Genomic DNA, 17,885 nt, shown 5'->3' with positions numbered 1-17,885 from the left:
TTTGTTTTTGTTTTGAAGTAGGGTCTTGCCCTACCCCAGGCTGACCTAAAATTCATTATGTAGTTTCAGGGTGGCCTCAAAGTCATGGAGATCCTCCTACCTCTGTCTCCTAAGTGCTGGTATTAAAGGTATGTGCCATCATGCCTGGCCTAGTATATAATTTTATAAGTAGAAAAATAAGTTACTGACAAAATTAACTAAAGTAGGGCTGGAGAGATTGCTCAGTGGTTAAGGCACTGGCTTATAAACCCTACTGACCCAGCTTTGATTCCCCAGTACCCATGTAATGCCAAATACACAAAGTGGCACATGTGTCTGGACTTCATTTTCAGTGGCTGGAGGCCTTGGTATGCCCATTCTTTCTCTTTCTATCTCTCTCATTCTGCGTTTGCAAATAAATAAAATATTTTTAAAAAATTAACTGGGGCTGGAGAGATGGCTTTCATAAAGCCAGATACACAAATGTGGCACATGCGTCTGGAGTTTGTTTGCAATGGCTAGAGGCCCTGGCATGCCCACTTTCTCTCTCTCTCTCTCTCTCTTTCTCTTCATCTCCTTGAAAATAAATTTTAAAAAATTTAAAAATGAACTGAGGGTTGGAGAGAGAGCTTAGCGGTAAAGGCTCTTACCTGCAAAGCCAAAAGACTCAGGCTCAGTTCCCCAGGACCCACGTAAACTAGAGTCACAAGATGGCACAGGGATCTGGAAGTTGTTTGCAGCCATTAGAGGCCTTGGCATGCCATGCTCATTCTCTCTCTCTATCTCTCTCTGGTTCTTTCTCACTCTCAAAAAAACACAAAAAAACAAAACAAAACAAAAAAACCTGAGGCAATTTGTCTAATGTAAGAGTGTAATAAATGATATTAAAAGTGAAAATACAGCCAGGTGTGGCGGCACATACCTTTAATCCGAGCACTCAAGAGGCAGAGGTAGGAGGATTGCTATGAGTTTGAGGCCACCCTGAAACTCCATAGTGAATTCCAGGTCAGCCTGGGCTAGAATGAGACCCTACCTTGAAAGAAAAAAAAAAAAAAAAGAATATTAAATGTACTAAAATTATTTCATGAAACTTTTATTGGTGTTTGACTTGTTTATATGTTTAATGGTATTTTATTATTATTATTTTTAAAAATTTTGTTTATTTGTATTTACTTATTTGAGAATGAGTGGGGAGGGGGGAGAGAATGGGTACACCAGGGCCTTTAGCCACTGCAAACAAATTCCAGATGCATGAGCCACCTTGTACATCTGGCTTACATGGGGGATTGAGCCTTGAACCTGGGTCCTTAGGCTTCATAGGCAAGCACTTAACTGCTGAGCCATCTCTCCAGCCCAAGTATTTTATTATTTTTGTTTGTGTTTTTGGTTTCTGTTTCTTTGAGGTAGGGTCTCACTATGTAGCCCATGCTGGTCTCAAACTTGTAATCCTCTTGCCTCAGCCTCCCACGTGCTGGGATTACAGGCATACACCACTATGCTTGACTCCTTTGTACCTCTTAATTATTAAGATAATTGTTACATCAATTTTCTACCATCCATATGCCTCGTGGTTCTAGGCTAGTCATTCTACAAGTAATCTCATTTCTTCCTCCTAACCCTGTAACTCATGTTTGTTTAGAGCCAAATGGAGAAGGGTGCATTTAATGAACGAGCAGGTCCAAATGACCGAATGGCAAGTGGCAGCAAAAGGAAGCTGAATTTCCCCAGGCCTGAAAGGAAAGATTTCCATTTCCCTGAACTACCTTTCTCAGTGCAGACAAAGGAGTGGAAAGGAATGGAAGGTACACATCTGCCGCATAGCCTAATGAGTCTTTTTATGAATGACAGAATTTCAGGACTGTTTTGTAGCAAAGAATACTTTAGAGTATGATTTAGGTAGAAAGTAGTAAATTGATTTTTAAAAGTAATTAGGGCTGGGGAAATGGCTTATTAGCAGTTATTGCTGACGAAGTTGGCCAGTCCAGGTTCAGTTCCCTGGCAGCCACAGAAAGCCAGATGCACAAAGTGGTGCGTGGGTCTGGCATTCCTTTGCAGTGGCAAGAGGCCCTGGTTTTCCCATTCTCTCTCTCTCTCAAGTAAATAAAAGATTTAGTAAAATGTAAATTCCACTGATGAGAGTTTCTCTATTTGCAGTTAACTCAGGGTTAGACTTAATGAAGATAATTTTAAAGAAATGTCAAGGCAACCCTAAAGGGTAAAGTTTCATTTCATCTTGAAACGTTGGAACAGACTTGAAGCACAGTGGATTTGATTCAGTATATAAGCTAGAGTAGACCACCTTCCTGTGTAATCTGCTCAGGAGTGTTACGTATGTTTTGGGTATCTAAGGATTTGATAGATTAAGATTTGTAAATTAAAAATTTATCTGAGGGCTGGAGAGATGGCTCAGTGGTTAAAGGCACTTGCTTGTAAAGCCTAACAGGCTAGGTTCAGTTCTCCAGCACCTACATAAATGAGATGCACAAAGTGGCACATGCACTTGGACTTTATTTGTGATGGCAAGAGGCCCTGGCATGACCATTCCTGCCCCCCTCCTTGCAAATAAATCTTTTTTAATTTAAAAAATAATTTGTCTGTGCCACACCTTTATCCCAGCACTCAGGAGGCAGAGGTAAGAGGCTCTCTATGAGTTTGAGGCTAGCCTGGGACTACAGAGTGAGCTCTAGGTTAGCCTGGGATAAAGTGAGACCCTACCTTGTAACAAACAAAAGGAAAAAGTCATCTTAATCTTGGTCTGGGGAAATGGCTCAGTCAATAAAGTGCTTGTTCCAAGCATGAGGATATGTTTGATCCTCAATGTCTATGTGAAATGTCAGGTTTACAGGCTTAAACCTGGTCAGCCAGTCTAGTTTAATTAGTGAATTCCAGGCCAGTGAGGGGACCTTTCTCAAAAAATACTGCATAGTGTCCCTGAGAAATGATATCCAAGGTTGTTCTCTGGCCTCCACACCCATGAGAAACATACACACACGTGTGGCCATGTATGTATGTGTCACACACATACATACAGAGGGAAAAAATGATCTTAATCTTAAATTTAAGGTATATCTTCAAATTCATTGTTTGTGAGTAAATGTTATCTTTCTTTGAAGAATAGTGACACCTATTGAAAATGTGGTATAATAGCATGAATATAGTATTTGTACAACTCAAGAGGTTTTGTGTGATCTATTTAAGTTATACTCACAATAAAAATAAATAAGTGTCTTCTTTGAATAGTTTATAGACTGTAAAATAATGTAACAAAAATGGAACATATTTTACAATTCATGATTTATTCAGTTCCTTTGTAAAGCTAAGAAAATGAATTTAGTGAATGTCAGAATTTCCATTTAAAAGTACTGAAAAGGAAAGTAAAACTTCAAGTGGACTAACAAATTTTCATTGTATATTTTTGCAAAAGTTAAACAGATAAAAATGCTAAAGAGGGAATCAAAGAAAACCGAGTCATCTAAAATACCAACTTTACTTAATGTAGACCAAAATCAAGAAAAGCAAGAGGTAAGACTTCCTTGCTTATATATTTTACTAAATAATGCTTAGTCTGACTTGGTCTATAAATTTAGTTGTCACTGGTGGAATTTTCTGTTTTCATGGTACAGTTTCGCTCTAGCTAAGCTGGCCTGGAATTCACTATGGAGTCTCAGGGTGGCCTTGAACTTATGGTGCTCCTCCTACCTCTGCCTCCCGGGTGCTAGCTTTCAAGGCATGTGCTACCATGCCTGGCTTGGAAAACTAAACATTCAAAATTTTATAATCTTTGAACTCTAGAAATATTTCTTCACTTTTATAATATAACCAACTACTAAATGTTTCTAAATGTTGGTTTGGGGGTAGTAAATATAGGCCTTCATTTAAATTTTGGCTGGTTAGTATCCCCATGAGAAATGGTGGCTGAGTTTTCTTTACTACAAAACACAGGACAGGTGCCCTCTGCCAGTGGAGATGTGTGTTGGGAAGGCAGATTCATTTGTGTTTGGTATCCTCCCTTTCATTTCCTTCCTTCTTTCCTCTCTTGTCTGCCTATGCTCTCCATCTGTTTCAAAATATTTGCAGGAGTGTCCCCAATTCCTACCCACTAGAGATTTTCATTTGGAAATTTCAATGTCTTCAGCATCCAGGTGAATTCCTGTACAGGTGTTCTCAAGAAGACAAGGCTTAGTCCGCACTGAACTAAGTGATGGAGGTGATGGTCTAGTCTGTCTTTGTGAGGTCATGCCTGGGTGTGATTAATCCATTTTGTTAACTCCATTAAAGTGAAACTGACTTTGTTTTTATTCATACTTTATTAAAGACATTTGAATTAATTAAAAATAGGGCCTGGTGTGATGGCACAGGTCTTTAATCTCAGCACCTGGGAGGCTGAGTGAGGTTGAAGTAGGACCATTGCTGTGAATTCCAGGCCAGACTGAGAGCCCATAGTGAATTCTAGGTCACCTAGGTTAGAGTGAGACCTTACCTAGAAATACCAATAATAATAAGACAAAGAAGAAGAAGAGGAGAGGAAGGAGGAGGACAGAGTTGGGGATATAACTCATTTGGTGCAACATGTTTGCCTAGATATTACAAAGCCCTGGGTTCAATCCCCAGTACATCAAGCCAGGCATGATGATACAAGTTTATGATTTCAGCACTGGGGAGGTAGGGGCAGATGGACCAGAAGTTCAAGGCCGTCTATCTGAAAGCTACATAGTGAGTTTGAGGCCAGCTGGGCTACATGAGACCTTGGCTCAGAAAAAGGAAGGGAGGGAGGAAGAGAGAAATGGAAGGATGGGTAGAAGGAAGGGAGCATCTGAAGCAATATAAGACATTTTACCTGTGGCATTTAGAGCTAGTTAGTTTTGTACTAGACTGAGACCTTCTTAAGAACACCACAATCTACATGGCAGAGGAGTGTTACAGAACAGGAAAGCCCTGTAGAAATGTCAGGTTTCAGTTCGTCATAAATAAAAGTAAGAAGGCTGTGACTTTCTTACATCCAAACGTGATACAGGACACCATTTGCACATATTTTAAATAGTTAGGTATGTCAGGGCTTCTGAGTTTGCAAGGGTGCCTACTCTGCTATTCATGATGCCCTGGGCACTAAAACCACACAAAAATGCAGGAAAAAGGGAATCACTAAGGCAGTTTTCCAATTTTTAGGATAAGTAACTAAATAGAACATTCATATGATATAGAACTCCCAAAAAGATAGCCTGAAAAATGAATGACTTTGGAGGAAGTTGGACTGATTGGAGACAGTGGGACATGATCAGCGTTGGTCATGGTATATTTGCACTGCCCATGCAAAAGCATCTCTGGCAGTTGATCAAAGCCACAGATGAGACTAGTCCCAATACTTTTAATAGTCAATTTCAGGATACAGATGTTTTCCTAAGTTGTGAGTTTACTTTGGTTTACTTTGGAGATGAGAACGTGCCATGCTTCTTAGGTCATTTACTCTGGGCCACGTGCATAGCCCAGGATGCTTGTCTCTAGCAGTGTGAAACCCTGGGTTTGGTCCTAGCACCCCAGAAACAAACAGAAAATATAAGATAGGGAATCACAACTTCTTTGTTCTGTTCTTGGCTCTACCGTCAACTTGTTTTTTGAATTACTTCATCAGACCCAAGCATTCCCTAGATGACGTTAAACTCTTTCAGTAATCTTAAACATGTGTTAAAATAATGCAGGTACACACCAAAGGAAGTGGTATGTGACCAAGTAGAAAACCTGCAGTACTGTGAGTGAGTCACTTAGGCCAGAGAGAAAAGATCCACACCAAGGCCATCTTTACTTGTGTTTGACAATGGTTGTGAGGGTACTGTGCTGAGCAGCACCCCAGGACCTTTTGAAACACTTGCAGTTCCCAGATCCAGGTGTTTTCTCTCTGCCTGTAGGTCCTTAGTCTCAGTTAAACTGTGGCTGGTATTTGATTTTTAGCATACAGGAATGCACAAACAGGAAGGAAGGAGAACCTGCTAGGTGTAGAGTAGAAAATGCAGCTACTGAAAATTCAGAGGCCCAGAATCACTGTATGGTTACAGAAATCCTTTTCACTGATGTTACATACACAAAAGTGCTGACTGGAGAATTTTGCAGATGTATCAAAAACACATAAAACTATGCATATATTCTCCTGTTTTAAATTTATCATATCCATATGTTCTTAATTTGAGCCTTAGTTTATACAACGTGTTTTACTATTATGTTCTGAACTGCAACTTACATGAAGTTGTACAATTTATTTGATCACTTACTCCAGGCATGTCTGCTCATTCTTGGGTTTTGTTCAGAGCTTTATAATTACAGAAATAAAAGTTATAAGTATTTTTTTTTTTTTTACATAAGAGATCCCAATGTCTAGGGGTAATGAACATTTCAGAGCAAATGGCCACATTGATAAGTGTGGAATATGTCCCACATTGAGCTCTGGTGCTGCACTGAAATGTGCCGTGTCAGTGTTTAAGAGTAGAAACTGAGCCGACCATGGTGGTGCACGCCTTTAACGCCACCACTCGGGGGCAGAGGTAGGAGGATTGCTGAGAGTTTGAGGCCACCCTGAGACTCCATAGTGAATTCCAGGTCAGCCTGGGCTAGAGCAAGACCCTACCTAAAAAAAAAAAGAGAGAGGGAGAGAGAAATGGAGCAAGTCTCTTGGCGTGACTGGCATGTTTACCACCCACCAGGTCACAGTGTAAGGTTAGTACAGCAGACACTGACATTTTATCTCTGGTTCTTACTTACCAGCTTGGTTTTTACTTTTAGGGTGGAGATGGCGATTGTGAGGGGAAGAATTTGAAGAGGAACAGATTTTTTTTTCCTCATAGTGTCTTTTAGGTAATCTTTAAAATACAAGCTGACAAGTCTTCCCTTCAAAAAATTTTTTTGCATTATTATTTATTTATTTGAAAGGGAGGCAAAGAGAGTAAAAGAGGGAGGGAAAAGGAGAGAATGGGCATGCCAGGGCCTCTAGCCACTGCAAACGAACTCCAGATGCATGTGCTACCTTGTGCATCTGGCTAATGTGGGTCCTTGAGAATCGAACCTGAGTCCTTTGGCTTTGCAGGCAACCACCTTAACCACTAAGCCATTCGTCCAGCCCTTCCCTTTTGATATACAATAACAGGCTGTGGTTTAGGTAGCCTTCCATTCAGTCTGCGTTAGCATCACCAACACTTTTGGTGTTATAGCAAAGTATTGACTCTTCTCTTTTTCCTAAGAACTGTGTTGTAACACTGTGATTTGGAATTATAAAGTCATCTGCTCTGTCTGCTTTACTTACCATGATCACTGAGTGGGTGACACAGTGTCACATAACACACACTGCTTGTACTAGTCTCAGCCCCTGAGAATCAGAGTCACAAACCAATTATCTTTTAGAAAACTTGGTCTTCCTCAAGTGACCTCTTACTGAAACCTGCCATCCATTGCCTTAAAGTTCTTTACCTTGCATGGTGGGAAATATGTCCTGTTGCTCACCAGTCAAGGCGTCAGTGGTATTGTGTTCACTTTATCCTTTTAAACGATCGCCTGTATCCTTCTAGTCTCCTACTTCTGCTGGGTAGTGCCTTTGTTGTGTGTTTTTCCTATTTACCAAAAAATTATGTACAACCTAGAAAAGATACACTATCTGTCTTAGTCTGCTTTCTGTTGATAACTGAGCAGTGCAGACTGGAACGTTTATTAAAAACAACAACAGAGGCTTGCTTGGCTCACTGTTGTGGAAGCTGGAAGGGCGAGAGCTCCAGCTCGGCACCCGCTGAGGGCCTCCTAGCTGTGCCAGGCTGGAGGTGCCACACGCATCTTGACCTTTGCCTATAAAGCCACTACTGCCATCATGGAGGCGCCACCCATATGACCTCATACAATCCTAATTTCCTCCCAAAGCCTCCAACTCTTAGTACTGCTAACATATTAATGTGGAATTAAGCTTTTAATCTTAAGCTTTTAAGATGGGGCCATGTTATATACTGCTGGTTGTCTTGATACTCATTTTGTAGCCAAGGTTGACCTTTAACTTGTGGCAATCCTCCTGCCTCAGCCTCCCAAGTGCTTAGACTACTAATATCTCCAGCTCCATATATGAACTAATGCAAAGTATTTTTATTTATTTGAGACAGAGAGAAAGAGGCAGAGAGAGTGAGAGAAAATATGGGCATGACAGGGCCTCTTGCCACTGCAAATGAGCTCCATGAACCACTTTGTGTGTCTGGCTTAACATGGGCACTGGGGAATTGAACCCAGGCCATCAAGCTTTGCAAGTAAGTGCCTTTAACCACTGAGCAATCACCCCAGCCACATATATAAACTTTTTTTTTTTTGAGGTAGGGTCTCACTCTGGCCCAGGCTGACCTGGAATTCACTATGTAGTCTCAGGGTGGCCTTGAACTCATGGCTATCCTCCTACTGGCAATCACTCTATAGTCCTAGGCTAGCCTCAAATTCATAGCAATCCTTCTACCTCTGCCCTCTGAGTGCTGGAATTAGAGGTGTGTGCCATCATGTCTGGCAAAATTCTGAATTTTCCACTCCCCCAAAATTAATAAACTTACTTTACATGATGTCTTACCAGTGTATACCTAGATAACTGTGACAAAGAGAAGCTGGACATGTAGTTTAGTGGAAAAGCACTCACCCAGCAAGCACATGGCCCTGGGCTTGGTGCTCAGCACTGAAAAAAAAACGCATAAACCTGAAAAAGAAAGAAAAACACAAGTTTTTTTTTCTACACAATAGTGCTCTCTTTTATCTCAGAAAAGTTTTGATTAGAATTAATATCTGAAAGTATTATATGTAATATACCTTTTAAGTGGATCCCCTGGTGACCTAGCAGCAGATTATTAACGAATTTCCAGGGAAATAGAGCTGTTCCCTGTGGTAGGCGTAGCAAGGGTACATGTATCTATTGCTTGTTGTAGTTACATATTTGTTCCTCAAAGTCGAAGATTGTAATTTTTGTCAATTTCTACAAAAATGTCTTCTCGGATTTGTAATTTTAGGTGATGTGGGAACTGTGTTTCAAGATGATTGAAGATAATGGGAAAGCATTCTTTTTATTTGTTTATTATTTATAAGAGAGAGAGCGCACAGGGCCTTCACGTGCTGCAAGTGAAGTCCTGCCGCGTGCTCCTGTGTGTGCTTGTGCCACATCACACTCCCGCGTCGCTGTGCATGTGCGTCCTGGAGACTCAAACATGAGTTCTTAGGCTTTGCAGGCAAGCATGGTAACAGCTAAACCATCTGTCCAACGCAAAAATATTCTTTTTTAAACAAAAATATTTAGGGCTGCAGAGGTGGCCTAACAGTTAAGGAAGGTGCTTGCCTACAAAGCCAAAGGACCCTGGTTCCATTCCCCAGGACCCACATAAGCCAGACCACAAGGTGGCACATGTATCTGGAGTTTGTTTGCAATGTCTGGAGGCCCTGGCATGCCCATTCTCTCTTTCTTGCTTTCTCTCTCTCTCTCTGCCTTGTTCTAGCTCTCAAATAAATAAATAAAGTAAAATATTTTTAAAATTATTTATTTATTTGCAAGGAGAGAGAGAATGAATGCGCCAGGGCCTCTTGTCACTGCGAATGAACTCCAGATGCCTGTGCCAGTTTGTGCATCTGGCTTTATGTGAGTAGTGAGGCTGTCAGATCTCACAAACAAGTTCCTTGACCACTGAGATATCTTCCCAGCCTCAAGAAAGCATTCTTAAGATATAAAGATAAAATGAGTTTTAAAAAACTGATTTGATAGCCAGGCCTACACATGATCTCAACATTCAGGAGGCAGAGGTTGCCTGCTGTTTGTCCACCTAATGTTGGCCAGGAGGTGATGTCTACCCTATGCTCATGCCATGTTTCTCCTGCATTGTGGAGCATCCCCTTGAATCTGTAAGCCAAAATGAACACTTTCCTCCCATAAGCTGCTTTGGGTCAGGTACTTTGTGCTAGCAAAGTGATGGCTACTGTCACACCTGGAAACCTAGAAAGGCCCCTCAAGGACTGTCATTGTCATCTGGAGGAACAGTAGATAATCATCATGATGAGTTTGTTATTTTGTCTGGCTAGCTTCTCAATAATTTATTGACTTGTAAACAATGGGAAAGCAAGAGATACAATGTCTGTAATTCAAGTAATCTGCAAGCATTTGGGTCCAGGTCGAGGTGTCTTCTTCGGCTGTCTACATTTACTTGGGGATCTGATCCACACATATGGCCTTGAATGCCATTAATATGTTCATGATCTCAAATCTTGATTTGAGCCCTAAAGTCCAGACTCATATTTCTCAATGCCCATCTAACAGCTTCATTAAAAATAAGAGTCATCTCAAACTTAACACTCCATCATCAAGGTCTGTGGTCACTTCCCTTCCTACTTGCTCCCCTCAGAACTTCCCACATCTTTATTGGCAGTATCTCCCTCCTTCCATTTGCCCAGGAGAAAAATCATGGATTCATCCTTCACTCCTCTCCATCCCTACCTTTATCCTTTCCACTCTGTCTTTGAAGTATTTCCAGAATCTAATCTTCTATCAGCCCTCTATTTTTTTATAACATATCTTGCCTGGATTTTGTAGAAATATCCTAATAGCAGGTCTCTTTGCTTTTATTCTTATTTATTTTATTTTGTGTGTGAGAAAGAATGGATGTACCAGGGCTTCTTGTACCTGCAAACAAACTCCAAACATATGCACTACTTTGTGTATCAGGCTTTATGTGGGTACTGGAGAATCAAACCCAGACCAGCAGACTTTATAAGCAAGCACTTGTAATCGCTGAGCCATCTCCCCAGAAATTGTGTGTGTGCCAGGCATGGTGATGCATGCCTTAAATCCCAACACTTGGCAGGTGTATGTAGGAGAATCACTGTGAGTTTGAGGTCAACCTGAGACTACATAGTAAGTTGTAGAGTGAGACCCTACCTTGAAAAAAAAAATGATCTTAACTGGATATGGTCGTGCACACCTTTCATCCCAGCACTGGGGCGACAAAGGGAGATGATGACTGGAGTTTGAGGCCAGCCTGGGCCTGAGCAAGACCCTGCCTCAAAACAACAACAACGGACTGGAGAGACGTCTTAATGGTTAAGGTGTTTGCCTGCAAAACTAAAGGACCCAGGTTTGATTCCCCAGGACCCACGTTAACCAGATGCAGAAGGTGGCACATGCATCTGGAGTTCATTTGCACTGGCTAGAGGCCCAGGCATACCCATTCTCTCTCTCTCTCAAATTAATCAACAAATAATATTTTAAAAAATAAAAACAGCCGGGCGTGGTGGCGCACGCCTTTAATCCCAGCACTCGGGAGGCAGAGGTAGGAGGATCGCCAAGAGTTTGAGGCCACCCTGAGACTCCATAGTGAATTCCAGGTAAGCCTGGGCTAGAGTGAGACCCTACCTCGAAAAACCAAATAAATAAATAAATAAAAACAACAAAAACAGCTGGGCATGGTGGTGCATGCCTTTAATCCCAGCACTCAGTAGGCAGAGGTAGGAGGATTGCTGCAAGTTCAAGGCCACCCTGAGAATACATAATGAACTCCAGGTCAGCCTGGGCTACAGTGAGGCCCTATCTTAAAAAAAAAAAACAAAAAAACCCAACAAAATCCAAACAAACTATGTGTTTGTTGCATGTGCATGGCCCACAGCATGTACTTGGGTATCAGAGGAAAGCCAAGTTTTCATCTGAGGCAGGGTCACTTGTGCACCGCTGTGTATGAGGCTAGCTGGCTCTCACACCTTCACAGGGGCTCCTGTCTCTGCCTTCCATCATGTGTAGGCACATTGGGGATCCGGTGCTCACGCTGCTATGTCAGGCTTACATGGGTTCTGCAAGGCTGAACTCAGGTTGACATGCTTACACGGCAAGTGTTTTTGCAACTGAGCCATCTGCCAAGACCTCCTTGTTCCCAATGCATGCCTGGGTGTTTGTAATAAAGCTTAACTCGGAGTTTTGCTCTGCTCAAACTCCTAATGACGCCTCACTTCACTTAGAGTAAAAGCCACAGATCCCAGATGCCTGTAGCCTGTGGGCCGCTGGTAAGCCTTCGCTCCTTCTGTCCCCACGTACTGCTTCTCTCATTCTGCTCTGGCCCACTGTCTTCTGACAATTCTTAGACATAGAAGGCAGTGAGCTGCCTTGGCCTTTGTTCTTGACATCGCCCCTGCAGAGAAGCCTCTCTTCCCCTTTCACCTCTTCCCAGTTGCCCAAGAAAGCCTCTTTACCAGCCTTTTAAAAAGTATTTATTTGGCTGGACTTGGTGGTACCCGCCTTTAATCCCAGCAGAGGGGGCAGAGGTAGGAGGATCACCATGAGATTGAGGCCACCCTAAGACTCCATAGTGAATTCCAGGTCAGCCTGGGCTAGAGTAAGACCCTACCTCAAAAAACCAAAAATAAATAAATAAATAAAGTGTTTATTTGAAGTAACTCAAAAATCACCATAGTGCTGAGAAGAAGTGACAGTGGAGTCTGAGATGTCTCTGTCACACACACCTTCCATGGCTCAGAGTCCATTGCAGAAGAGGTGACAGAAAGAATGGAAGAGCCAAAGGAAGGGTAGGACTCCTTACAGTGCACTCTTCCAGACACAGAATAGCCTTGATATTCATGACCTCACAGTGCCTGACATGACCTACACAGACCTTCATAAAGGAGGAAAACATGATGACACCAAAAATTAAAGAGAGACTAACTGTAAAGAGGGATTCAGTGGAAGGTGGATTTTAGAGGGGGAGAGTAGAGGCAATTATTCTGGTTTATTGTCTATACTTATGGAAGCTGTCAATAAAAATTTAACAAATCTACTTATTTGACAGAGAGTGGGATGGGGAGTGTATGGGCATGCCAGGGCCTCCAGATGCCTGCCCTTGTGCATCTATACACACACATACCTCTCTGTGTGGGCACTGGGAACTGAACCATCAGGCTTTGCAAGCTGAGCCATCTCTGCAGCCACTTATTGTTGTTGTTGTTGTTTGTTTTTCAAGATAGGGTCTCACTCTAGACCAGGCTGACCTGGAATTCACTATGTAGTCTCAGGGTGGCCTCGAACTCACGGCGATCCTCCTACTTCTGCCTCCCCAGTGCTGGGATTCTGTATATAGGTTGTAGGTTCTCAGTAGCTGTTGCATGGTCTGTATGCCCCTCTTGCCCAAGACAGTGAAGTTTCTAAAGTTCTCTTTGAGGTCGTATAGTCTCAGTCTCCGCCAGAGGGAGCTCAAGGTCCAGTACTTTCATAAACCTGGTTCCACCCTCTACCCTGGTCTAAGACAGGACAGGTCCTGTTACCTCTGCTGGACTACAGTGGGTTATGACGATGGGACAATGAAGGATCAGTGTGTTTGGCTCTAAATCCCCTAAGTGAGAAATGTAAGAAAAAGGCAAGCTGCAACCACCACCACCTCCCACCCCCCCAAAAAAGAAAGAAAAAAAACAAGCCGGGCGTGGTGGTGCATGCCTTTAATCCCAGCTCTCAAGAGGCAGAGGTAGAAGGATCACTGTGAGGTTGAGGCCACCCTGAAACTACAGAGTGAATTCTAGCTCAGCCTGGGCTAGAGTGAGACCCTACCTTGAAAAACCAAAACGAAAGAAGTAAAAAGGCAAGCTGGGAAACGGGTCTCCTCAAATGCATCACTCCTAATCAGGACAGGTTAGCTTAGGTCCTGGGCTCACTGAGGCACATTTCAGGCTCAGGCTTCATGTGCTCTTGGGCGTCTCTGTCGAGTAATTCCTTTGTGGTTACTGGTTATTACATTGAACAGTACTGTTATGATAAAACATAGCTGATGCCTCGTGAAAAACAAGAGTTAAGCCAGACATGGTGTTGCACGGCCCTGTACTTCCAGACGTTGGGGCTGAGGCAGGAGGATTGTGAGTTGGAGGTCAGCCTGGGCTGTATAAAACAAGCAAAAACCAAACCCAAATAAACAAATACCCTCTAACTGCCACATGTATTCTTTGTTTTGTTGTTTTGGTTTTTTTTTGAGGTAAGGTCTCACTCTATTCCTGGCTGACCTGGAATTCACTACCATATTTATTCATCTATTTAATTTAATATAATTAAAGGTCTCTTTATCATGCATAGTAAATAATGGTTATAGTTATCATGTGTGCCAACTTCATTCAAACATACTTCACTTGCTATATGAAGAGAACTATGTAATTTGAGTTGAGAAGAAAATCTCTGGAAGGCCAGTAGCATTTTTAGAGCTTGCCCCACCTCACAGAGAAGGACCAGGCTCCAGCTCTTCATCCAGAGAACAATCATATCAAGCCCGGCCATTCTCCATGCTCGTTTCGTGGGGTTGTGCTGGGTTGTTTTGCAGAATCTTTGTGTATTTGTAGCGTGTGAGGTGATAGTACCAATACAGATTTGGCTTGCAGGGTGTTACTGGTTAATTTAGGCAGACGTAGGCTCTGTGGAGGTTGGAACTTTAAATGAGGGCCCTTTTTGAGAATTTTGGATTTCAAGTGCAAAAGTCCTAGAGCTGCTTCCGTGGCCCTGGAAGAGCACGTGAGGGGAGGGGCGCCGCAGTGACTGCATGGCTGCACCCCGACCACCAGCTTGTGCACAGAAGTAGGGCAGTGCGGTGAAGCTGGGTTGAGGGACACGCCGTCTAGTTCTGCATTGGATAGGCAGGCGGCCGTGTGACGAGGTGGAAGCTCTGGCCACAGTCCTCTGATGGCCTGGAGTTAAAAACGGAAAGGGCACCGTTGGTGGCTCAGGGGTTGTTGCTGTATGGCACACGTTTCTTTCAAATAAGACTTAGAGGATACGCTAGAGGACACAGAGCACCCTACCGCATTCAACACATTAACGAATAAGATGAAAATCTGACCCGTTCAGTAGCTGATTCTGGCTTCTGTTCTCACCAGAATAACAGAAACTTTTATCTCCTAAATTGTCAAGTTCTGTGGTTTTCTTTAAGTCCTTTTTTTCTGGAGTGTGTGTGTGTGTGTGTGTGTGTGTGTGTGTGTGTGTGTGTCACATTAAATACCATGAATCGTCTTCTCTTTCTGGTCTTTTCTGTCATGTGTCATTATTTTCTTCTCACCTCCCAATGCTTTTCTGCTCCTGATTATGTCTCCCCGCCTGTGTCCCTGCTGTCCACCTCGGAAGTTCAGGTCGAAGTCTTTGCTCTTCTCTCTTTCTTTAGAAGTATAGCCTGATCACTGCCTCCCAGAGTCTGTAGTTGTGACACTGTTTGCTAAATATATTCATTTTATTATTTTGCATTCTCCTAAAACTTATGCAATCTAAACAGGAGTACTTTTGGCCCATACCATTTTTAAAATTTTTTATTTTGTTTATTTTTATTTATTTGAGAGAGAGAGAGAGAATGGGCACTCCAGGGTTCCCAGATACTGCAAATGAACTCCAGATGCGTGCGCCCCTTTGTGCATCTGGCTAACATGGGTCCTGGGGAATTGAGCTTTGAACTGGGGTCCTTAGGCTTCACAGGCAAGCGCTTAACCGGCTAAGCCATCTCTCCAGCCCCATTTTTTTTTAATTTTAAAAAGTAATTCCATTTGAGTGTGGTGGCACATGCCTTTAATCCTAGCACTTGGGAGGCAGAGAGAGGAGGATTGCTGTGAGTTCAAGGCTACCCTGAGACTACATAGTGAATTCCAGGTCAGACTGGGCTAGAGTGAGACCCTACCTCAAAAAAATAAAACAACAACAACAAAAAAGTGATTCCATGGTTTTCCCTGGCCTGAAACTTGACATCAACTTGATTTTTTTTTTTTTTCAGCCTACATTTATCTAAGAGCCATTTAGGTAGCAGGCCTACTTGATTTATTCGTTCTGTTACACTGTGTCCTCCCAAGGAGTATTAATATTTTCCATGTTTAAGCTTATGTAACCCTCCTTACATGGCCTGGGCTCCTGCCACGCAAGACGATCTCCTTTTCCTCTAGATCTTGTTCTTACTGTTCTTTGTGCTATTTCCCGTCCTACTTTGTGTCATGAGTTACGTGTCTTTTTCGGTGTGTGTGTATGATGTGTGCGTAGGCGTATATGATATGTATGTAAGTGCATGTTATGTGTATAGGTATATATGATGTATATAGGTGTGTGTGATGTGTAAGTGTAGTGCATATGAGGTGTACACATGCTACAGTGCGTGTGCAGAGGTCAGAGGACAAACTGGAGTCGTCGGTCCTCCCCTTCCACTTGTTTGAGGCAGGTTCTCTTGTCTGTAGTGAACGCCAGACTAGCTGACTACACCCATGGTGGCTGGCTAGAGAGCTAGGAAAGCTGGTAGCTGCCCAGTCTAAGACACTGGAAGCCTCAGGACAAGACAATGCAGCCTCAGTCTTGGGCAAGAGACCCGAAAGCCCCTGCAGAGAGCCACCAATGCCAACCTGCTCTAAAAGACTGAAGAATCTGATACCCACAGGGTTTGACAGTCACTGCAGAAAACACCCACGCAAGCCTGGTGTGGTGCATACATGTCTTTAGTCCCAGCACGAGGGAGGCAAGAGGTAGGAGGATTGCCATGTTTTTGAGGCCAGCCTGGGGCTACAGTGTGATTTCCAGGCCAGTCTGGGGTAGAGTGAGACTCTGCTTGTAAGAAACAAAACTTAAAAAGAAAATCCACTCAGGTAAGGGCAAGCCTGCAATTGACACCTTCTCACTTCTTCCATTTTTGCTTCCTCTGCCGCAGCATACTGGATATTACTTGCACCAGGGTGGGTCTCCACTCACTGACCCCCACACCAGTCTTCTCTGGAAAGAAACACCCTGCCCACACACAATATGCTTTTTAAAAAAAAAAAAAAAATATATATATATATATATATACACACACATATATATATATATATATAATTTTTATTTATGTATTTGACAGAAAGAGGGAGAGGAAGAAAATGGGCATGCCAGGACCTCCAGCCACTGCAAATGAACTCCAGACGCGTGTACCCCCTTGTGCACTGGCTAATGTGGGTCCTGGGGAATTGAACCTGGGTCCTTTGGCTTTGCAGGAAAATGCCTTAACTGCTAAGCAATCCCTCCAGCCCACAAATATGCTTTATTTGTTCTATTTGGTATCATTATATATAGTCAAATTGATAACCAAAATTAGTTATTAAAGTGTTCTCAAAAGAAGGGGACAAAATTATCAAGAAACCAAAAAAAATGGGAGGCAGAAGTAGGAGGATCGCCATGAGTTCAAGGCCATCCTGAGACTACAGAGTTAATTCCAGGTCAGCCTGGACCAGAGTGAGACCCTACCTCAAAAAACAAAAAAAAAAAAAAAGAAAAAAAATGAAAGTAAAATAAGAATAAACCCCCACACCCCCACACAAAATAGCATGGCAGAAAAAAATTTAATATGTCAGTAATTTAAAAAATAATCTAGGGCTGGAGGGATGGCTTAGCAGTTAAAGCATTTGTCTGCAAAGCCAAAGGACCCAGGTTCAATTCCCCAGGACCCACGTTAGCCAGATGCACAAGGGGGTACATGCTTCTGGAGTTCGTTTGCAGTGGCTAGAGGCCCTGTGGCACCAATTCTTTCTCCCTCTCCCTCTTTCTCTGTTAAATAAATAAATAAATGAATTTTAAAAAATTATCTAGGGCTGGAGGGATGGCTTAGTGGTTAAGGCACTTGCTTGCAAAGCCAAGGACCCTGGTTCACTTCCCCAGGACCCACGTTAGCCAGATGCACAAGGGGGTGCACACATTTGGAGTTTGTTTGCAGTGGCTGGAGGCCCTGGTGCGCCCATTCTCTCTCTGTCGCTCTCTGTCACTCCATCTTTCTCTGTTAAATAAACAAATAAAACTTAAAAATTTAAGAAAAATGATCTAAATGCTAGTTAAAATATAAAATGGATAGCTACTACTGCCAACATTTATAAAATGTTAGAACACAAAAAGAGTGAAAGTCTATGTTGGAAAAGCTATACCAGAC

The 17,885-nt window shown here is 42.6% G+C and overlaps 1 protein-coding gene across 1 annotated transcript in view; it reads left to right on the top strand.

Moving 5' to 3' along the window:
* Window positions 1-17,885, top strand: part of Cdkl3 (cyclin dependent kinase like 3) — an 80,826-nt gene that overhangs the window by 36,939 nt on the left and 26,002 nt on the right. Inside the window, exons 11-12 of the mRNA XM_045153673.1 lie at window positions 1,619-1,781; window positions 3,404-3,501. Coding sequence (XP_045009608.1) covers window positions 1,619-1,781; window positions 3,404-3,501 — 261 coding nt within the window. The remainder of the gene's footprint in view (window positions 1-1,618; window positions 1,782-3,403; window positions 3,502-17,885) is intronic.

The sequence above is a fragment of the Jaculus jaculus genome, chromosome 6, assembly GCF_020740685.1.
Source record: "Jaculus jaculus isolate mJacJac1 chromosome 6, mJacJac1.mat.Y.cur, whole genome shotgun sequence".
Lineage (NCBI taxonomy): Eukaryota > Metazoa > Chordata > Mammalia > Rodentia > Dipodidae > Jaculus > Jaculus jaculus.
The sequence above is the reverse complement of the archived record's forward strand: the minus strand, read 5'-3'. Positions and strand labels throughout refer to the sequence as shown.